General features: G+C 37.9%; 1 protein-coding gene and 1 long non-coding RNA gene across 2 annotated transcripts; both read right to left on the bottom strand.

The window, feature by feature from the left end:
* Window positions 1-225: 225 nt before the first annotated feature.
* Window positions 226-545, bottom strand: LOC310943889 (guanine nucleotide-binding protein G(I)/G(S)/G(O) subunit gamma-13-like; the record flags this gene model as incomplete). Its single annotated transcript, XM_083909569.1, has 2 exons — window positions 226-366; window positions 448-545. 2 exons carry the CDS (start codon window positions 543-545, stop codon window positions 261-263), a joined length of 204 nt encoding a protein of 67 aa, XP_083765695.1. The 3' UTR covers window positions 226-260.
* Window positions 546-3823: 3278 nt separating this feature from the next.
* On the bottom strand, window positions 3824-6312 carry LOC310943914. Its single transcript, XR_014593119.1, has 7 exons — window positions 6190-6312; window positions 5295-5395; window positions 5014-5092; window positions 4746-4822; window positions 4452-4541; window positions 4154-4250; window positions 3824-3948 (listed from the first exon to the last, which is right to left on the bottom strand). It is a non-coding gene; the product is annotated as an uncharacterized lncRNA (long non-coding RNA).
* Between the last annotated feature and the right edge of the window lie 2201 nt (window positions 6313-8513).

The raw sequence follows: 8513 nt of genomic DNA, 5'->3' as shown, positions 1-8513 counted from the left end.
ACAGTGTAAAGAGCCAATAAAAACGCGGTGGTGTTTGAACATTTCTCAGCAGACCATCAAAACAAACCTCTATAAAGGAGCTACTCAGTGTTTTGTACACTCACACACACGTAAAAGAACAGCATTCAGAAGTCTCCAAATAAATAAACAACATAATAATATCAACTACAATGTGTGTGTGTGAGTTAGTGCAGCGTGACTTTGTGTGTGTGTGATTCTTTTGTCGTATGCATCTGTGAGTGTGTGTGTGTGTGAAACTTTTAAAGGATCACACACTTGCCCTTTTCTACCCAGGGGTTTGCTCTCATCAGCTCAGGGTTCAGGAAGGGATCTTCACAAACGCAACCCTCGATCCACTTCACCAGCCTGCAACACAAAAACTTTAACCGTCAGCACACGGCACACTTAGTGAGGTGTGTGTGTGTGTGTGCGTGCGTACACACTCACTCAGTGACAGTGATGGAGGATTTCTCTCTGTTTATCGCCAGCTGATACTGAAGACTTTCCACTTCTCTCCTCATCTGTGGGACATCTAACTCCTCCATGATGATACGGCTGGAAACACACACACACACACACACTGCGGTTTAGTCCAGCTGCATTAAATTGATTTAGTATTCCTACTCTTACCTGAATGGATAATATACATATATGTGTGTATGTGTGTATGTGTGTGTATAAATACATACACATATATACACACACCTAAATATATATATGTGTGTGTGTGTATATATATGTATGCGTGTGTGTGTGTTTTTATATATGTATGTGTGAATATATATGTATATACTGTATGTATATATACACATATATATATATATATATATATAAGACTTAAACATTCAGTTTAAAAAGGCAAGCAATGATTATGCTTTTTTTTTAAAGTACATAATGAGATGATGTCTAAAATACACATCCCGGGTTCATACTCATGTAAACAATTGAAGGAAAACCTGAAATTAAGAAATAAATAAATTGTATTTAGTTAAATAATTGTCATAAAACATTCTCGGAAACTAGGTAATGATACATTAAAACATTGACATTAAAATGACATCTTCATAATCCACCATGTTGTTGCAATGCAATGTCACATGATGAGGATGATGATTCAAAAATGAATCTATAAATAACATAAACAGGCCGAAATAAAAATGGAACCGAAATGTTTACAATAACACGTATTCAATTGTAATTAAAACACTATAATAAAACATTGATTAATATATAATAATAACATGATAAATGTAACCTAATTACTGTATTATTGTTCTTATTATTGTGACATAATTGGGCCATTTTTCATTGTAACTTGACACTAGATGTCGACCGATTCATCGGGCCGATGTTTGCCATTTTATAATCGTCGGTATTGGCCGATTATGTTATGTATTATTAATTATTGAGGATAGTATTTAATAGTTTACTTTATACGTCCAAGTTCCTTTTTCCGCATGGCTGTGGGCTGCCCTGATTTCTAAAAACCGTAGAAATCCAGCGTAGAAAACCACATTATCGATCTATTATGTGCGCGTAAATCCATCAGCGACTCTCTGACTGTTTGTTTTTGTGGAGTATAACTTTGTTGTTGTTCTTTTTTTTTTACATATAGCAGCGTATTTTTTCTTTAACTTCTTCACTGTGCGTGGTGGAGGAGGAGGAGGAGTGTTAAATTGAAACACAAGAAGATCTACACATGAATAATTTACACTGGCTGTCATAAAAAATGGAGATGGATCAGATTTGAGGACATGAAAATCCTAAAGAAGGTACACTTTTCTGTTCCTGATGGAACATGCACTCTTATATTTAGACCCTGAAATAAGATTATTTCCATTCACTATTTTTAAATTATTATTATTATGATTTCTACTTCATATAAACCCTGCCCCACCCTGTCACTACAGCAGGAAGACAGAGGGATGAGACTTCAGGCCAATCCTGGACCACTTCATTCCTCCTCTTCCTACCTCCCTCCTCTTCATGTCTTTAATGGATCTAAGTAGGTCGGCCGGTTTCCTCCTCCACCACCAGCAGCCTCCATCATCCTCATCACCACCATCATCATCATCATCATCCTCATCATCCTGCTGTTCCAGGGAAAGTCTTCGTCGTTTTAATGATCGTTTTGAGTGTGACAACACTGAGCCTCCATCACTGAGACTCCATCGTGAACGACAAGCATCGCGTAAAAACACGGTCACAGTGTGTGTATGTATGTGTGTGTGTGTGCGTCGTGATTTGCATGTCGATGGAAACACGTACAGTACCACCAACCATTAACCACCACCCCCCACACAAACAGCTGCTCTTACCGTGGGGCCTACCGGCGAAGGACCGCTGATCGGGTTCGGCTGACGTGAGGGTAGAGACGCGAGGAGGAGAGTCGGTGAAGAAGGAGGAATTTAACCCAGCAGAGGAGTTCGGCTTTAGTGTAGGAGGAAGACGAAGGAGAGGAGGAGGAGGAGGAGGAGTATGTGTGTGTGTGTGTGAGCTGTGTGCTCGGTGCAGGACACTCCCCTGCGCTCCTCTCTCCTAGCGACTGGATGCGGGATGCGCAGGGCGGAGAGAGAGAGAGTGGGAGGAGGAGAAGGAGGAGGAGGAGGAGGGAGGACCCGCCGCTGCCACCGCCTGGTTTGACAGGCAAATGAAGAGCTGGAGCAGTGAGGACGCACCTGTATGGAAATCCTGAGCAGAGGAAGGAAACACGCAAATGAGGACGCGCCCCAGAGGGAAAACAAGTGTCAGTGTCCACCAACACACGTTTGAGAGGTTTCCTGTAAGAGTTTACACAGTCTAATAAGGTCTATGTGCTGGAAACATACTGAAATGTGCCTTTATTGCATTTTCAGTGTCTGTAGGATCATCTAGTCCACATTTCAGAAAGTCTAGGTACAGTGGTTTTGGATCAGGACCTGGTCCAAAGTGGTCTATATGCTGGAAAAAAATGGTGAAATGTCCCTTTATTGCATTTTCGCAAATAGAAAAACAGTTTCACAAATCAGAAACTGAAGATTCGTAAAAACACAGTGTCTGTAGGATAATCTAATCCAGATTTGAGAAGTCTAGATACAGTGGTTTTGGATCAGGACCTGGTCCAAAGTGGTCTATTTGTTGAAAATAAATGGTGAAATGTCCCTTTATTGCATTTTCACAAATAGAAAAGTGTTTCACAAATCACAGTGTGTTTTTCGGGGGTCTGTAGGATAATCTAGTCCACATTTCAGAAGTCAAGGCACAATGGTTTTGCATTAGGACATGGTCCATATGTTAAATAAATGGGTGAAATGTCCCTTTATTGCAGTTTCACAAGTACAATAAGGCACAAATCACAGTGTTTTTATGAATCTTCAGTGTCTAGGATAATCTAATCCAGATTTGCGAAGTCTAGATACAGTGGTTTTGAATCAGGACCTGGTCCAAAGTGGTCTATACGTTGAAAAAAAAATGGTGAAATGTGCCTTTATTTCATTTTCACAAATACAATAAAGGTTTCACAAATCAGTGTTTTTATAAATCTTTGGTGTCTGTACGATTATCTAGTCCAGATTTGAGAAGTCTTGGTACAGTGGTTTTAGATCAGGACCTGGTCCAAAGTGGTCTATGTTAAAAAAAATAGTGAAATGTCCCTTTTCACAAGTGAAGGAATAAACCCACAACCTACCACTACAATGACACACCCTTCCACTGAGCTTCTGTAGCCTAAATCTATGTAGTAGTATTGAGTGCCTTTAGTCACTTGTGTTGTCATGTAATGCAAATACATTTAGGAAAATGGGGCACAAAGTTTTCCCAGTAACAATACAGACCATTGAGAAAAGTGTATTTATAAGTTTATTCAACAAATGCAAACTGCAACATCATTCTATGTTCAATAAAGGTGGTGACGTCTTCACTTTGAGTTGTGGAACACCTCAGGGGCAGCACTTTTTGTATTGGGGAAACCTGAAATAGAAAAGTATTGGATATTAGACGAGATCAATGTTTTTCAGATGGTTAAAAAAAAAGGTTAAAGTGGTCGTAGCCTCAGTATAAGAAAAAAAGTTTGAATCAGGAGCTGGTAGCTCTCATATGAGGTGTCAGAAATATTTAAGTTTAATCACTGGCTGTGGCTTACTTGTGCAGATGTAACTCGAAGCAGTAAACTCACCTCAAAGAAAACCAGATTATTATTATTATTATTATTATTATAATAATCGTCGACAGTGAGTGTCCCTCTCCTTTGGGATTAGTCGTCATGAGCCAACCTGTAACAGAGGAGCTCGGTTTTAAAATCACAGAAAAGAACGTTTCTAGAGTCACGTCTACATATTTACAGTTGGAGCCTCAGAATAAAAGATAGAATCAGGAGCTGAAATTCAGCTCTCATAGTAGGTGTCAGAAAAGTTATTTGATTTGTCATCACCGGCTATGAAAGTATTAAAGTGCCAACTTTTTTATAATCTCACCATCTCTGAATCCCAGCAGTGTCCCATTTGATCAACTCAGGTCTTCAGTCGGGCTCCAAGTCTTGACCCTCCCCATCTGCCCCATCATTACTGTAAGAGAAAATGTGACAACTCGGTAAATAAAAAAATAAAAAACAGGCACTGCACATGCTCTGAACAGTAAAGTAGCCTCAGAATAAAAATTAGAATCAGGAGCTGGAGTTCAGCTCTCATAGTAGGTGTCAGAAAAGTTATTTGATTTGTCATCACTGGCTATTAAAGTGTTAAAATTGCAACTTTTTTTAATAACCTCACCAGCTCTGAATACCAGCCACGTCCCATTTGAATGGTCTCCAGGGTCAGCTTCCAACTCTGCACTCTATGCACTTCAACTGTAAGAAAAAATGTGTCAATTTAATGAAAATAACAGGCACTGCACATGCTCTGAACAGTAATGTAGCCTCAGAATTAAAATTAGAATCAGGAGCTGGAGTTCAGCTCTCATAGTAGGTGTCAGAAAAGTAATTTGATTTGTCATCACCGGCTACATATTTTCCTATATCAATATTTTACATGTACTTACCAACTAGTCCTGGGGTCAATTACAGCTTGAGACGAGGTGGTCCCCCCCCGTCCAGTCTTGCACACCTCCACATTTAAGCCTGCACAGTGGATTAAACTTTAAAAGTTAGAAAGGTGATGGTCTCTAGGTCTACAATGTGCAAATATACTGAAACATTCAGCCTCAGGATAAAGTTCGAATCAGGAGCTGGAGTTCAGCTACTCATAGTAGGTGTCAGAAAAGTTGATTTAGTTTGTCATCACCGGCTAAATCCGTTTCAAACATTCAAGATTCAAACTCACCTGACTTGAATCAGCCTTGTCACATTGTCACAGAAGGATTGAGCTTGGTCTGCTCAAGTCTCTGGTCTGTTAAATAGCACCGTCTGTCCCTCGGCTGTCATCTGTTAAGAGAATGTGGGTCATTAAACATGCAATTTTAAATCAATGACTAGTGTGGGAATGTAGAAGATGTTTTTCTGTGGGCACAAACTTCTCGATTCTTTCATGATCAGGAATCTACCATCCTTATTAACCGCACTGGTGTCCTAACAAGGATCTATTCTTTGACCCCTTTAGTATACATCTATGTGTACTTTCTGGGTTATTTGCTCCATATAACTAAGAAATCATTGACATGGACAAAACAAGGCTTAAAGATCATCAAATCCAGGTTAAGAGAAAATGATTATGAAGGAACCAATCCTTAGTTGCAGCCCCACGTGTATAATACCGTGCATTGCATTTACTAATATTATTAAATATTTGCACAAAATGGCAGTAACTCAACAAGCCCCACGTGGAAGAAACCATGCGTGTCCTTGAAACAACCAAACACCTTCAGAACCAGATATAATGGATATATATATATATATATATATAACATATTTAAGTTGTGACCAAGTTCCTTTATCAATATTTTTTTTTACAAAATTAAGTATTTTAAAAACAGCTTTAACGTTTGACAAAAGTAGTCTTCGTAATAACACGATTTTAACGTTCACATTTAAACCAGAAGGTGACAAAAACGCCATGTATTAATGTAATAATTTACTCATAAACTAGTTTTCTTTAAATTTTTTCGAACAGTGTTAGCGCTGACTCACGCCGTCCACGTGGTGCTGTTCGGACCGTCATGGCAGCACGAGCTCCTCCACATTTAACGTTAACAACATTATACTCAAGTAATAATACTCACGTTTCGGTCTTTTTGAAGAAAACCGCGCGAGGAAGAGGGGAAAAAGAAGCCATTTCAGCTCTTTTTTGCAGTAATGTGAACACTTCGGGCAGACTGAACGAATTCACGTCAACATAGTTCGGTTGTGAATGAAAAAGACTGAATTCTTCGATGGAGATGAAGATTTCCGGTCTCAACGGAAGTCCCTCCCACTTCTGGACCGCCCTATGATTTTTGGGACGTTCTAATTGGCGGATGCGTTCTTCTGCTCTTCCTCTTGTTTTTTTTTCTTTTTTCAAAACTTTATTTTGAAAATGCAGACAGGACAGGAAAACCATGAATTATAAAACGTACAACGTGTTAAAATATTGCAATGGAGATAAGGCGATAAATAAAAGTGTAAAAAATATGTCCTACGTCAAATGTGACATAAAAAAAACCTCCCCCAAAACCATTTCCAACACTTGAAAGAGGAAGTACACATTTTTCTGCCACATATACCTGCAGGTTTTCTCAAGCATGAGCTTCATAAACAAGCAAGTTTTATTTATTTCAAAGTGGGTCCCTTTTTATTTATTTATTTAATCCAGTTTCCACAAATAATGAAAGGACACAAATATATATACATAATTCTGTGTTTTTCTTTCAAAACAGGCCTACACATACCGACAGTATTTTTCATAGGTGTTTCCTTTGTCAAAACCTATGACTTCTCAACAGTTGTGCATTTTTGTAGTTCTTAAATTTCACAAACAGTTATATAATGTATATATGTAATATATGATTTTATGGGGTATATTTTCTATTTTCTATTCTGTTCAACTGTGAGCGTGCATTCTCTTGTGTACAATGGGTTTCTGTTTATTTTACTTTAGGGTGAATTGCGTATGAAATATAAACAGAAAAGGCCTGTTTGTTGAAAAACGGTTGTACATTTTCTCTGATAAGACTTGAACTAAAGACACTGAAAGTTGTTTGTTTTAAAACCAGACTTATTATTCTCGGAGTAGTGGATTAGTGCCATGTCAACAATTGAGGAAATAATCAAGGAAACTAAGAAAAAAATAGTCTCTGAAAACACCTGGTTCTCAAAAAGTTTCAATTAACAACAACAGGAGTCACTGAACAGTTGGACACAACCTGACCCAAAGAACCACAGAACCCTCAGAGATCTTTTCTCTCTGGAAACAAAGACCCAAACAGAAGAAGGCCTCAGGAACCTCCTTATATCAGGCAGGTTCATCAGCCTCAGCTGTGATCCTCTGGTTCACTCAGCTGTGGTCAATTAAGTGTAACCTACAATAATCCAAACAAAAAAAAATGCCTTTGAATGTTTTTCATTTCACGTCTAAATCCATATTTTCAAGGTCGATAAATGTAATGTAAGGACGAGGAGTTGCTTTGCAGATGTTATTATATTCTCCTCTGGAGACTCTTGATGTTAAACTTTGCTGTGACATCTTTAAATGAAAAAAGACGGTCGATGATAGAAAACTGCATTAAATGCCCGCTTTGTCAAAAATATATTACATTTTAAAAAGTAAAATAAATCTCTCCATCATCACTGTTTCATGGGAAACGTCCCATTGTATTTAAATTCCTGAAAATAATCTTCCTACTTTCTCCTCTTCACAGCTTTTGCCACATTTCTCTCCACTTGTGCCCAATTACAGTGTTTATTTCTGTTTTACTGAGCGATAAAGCCATCTCTTTATTTGTCTGCCTTTTTTTTTATTTCCCTTCACTTCATTATATGAGCTGGTGCACAAACAAGGAAAGTTTTATTTTCATTCCAATAATGTGCTGACAGCAGCCAACAAGCAGAATGATCGTTTTTGACAAGGCGGTTTTTGTTAAAACTAAACGACTACATCTCAAAAACCTCACAGGAGCTGTAGTTTTTTTATATGTAATTACCATTTTATTGTGAAAAGATTAAAATAATACTTTGTTTGTGTGTAATATCTTATTCATGAGGTGAATTTCACCTATGCCGTAAAGTAGTATTTGTAGCCATTGTAAACACAGGTGACGCTTTGATGGAGGTGACGTTCAACCTGTTGTAAGTTAATGTACCATTAAGATAATCTTAGACATTATTTAAAGGTTGAAATCCTACATTGTGTTGCTTTAGAAAAATACCCATTAATCTTAATTATGATAATTTGACAGAAACAAATGGCTATTTACAGCTTCTTACTATAGCAAATTGACGTTGTGAATAAATAAGTGAATAATGATACATTTTATGGGGTCGGACAAACTGTAAATTGCAGAGAGTCAACACATAAGTCTTAAGTTTTAACCTTCAATCAATTCAAGTCAAGCAGGTCAAGTCAAGTTTC

Source organism: Microchirus variegatus, assembly GCF_963457635.1.
Source record: "Microchirus variegatus genome assembly, chromosome: 23".
Classification (NCBI taxonomy): Eukaryota; Metazoa; Chordata; class Actinopteri; order Pleuronectiformes; family Soleidae; genus Microchirus; species Microchirus variegatus.
This window is presented reverse-complemented; position numbering and strand designations above follow the sequence as displayed.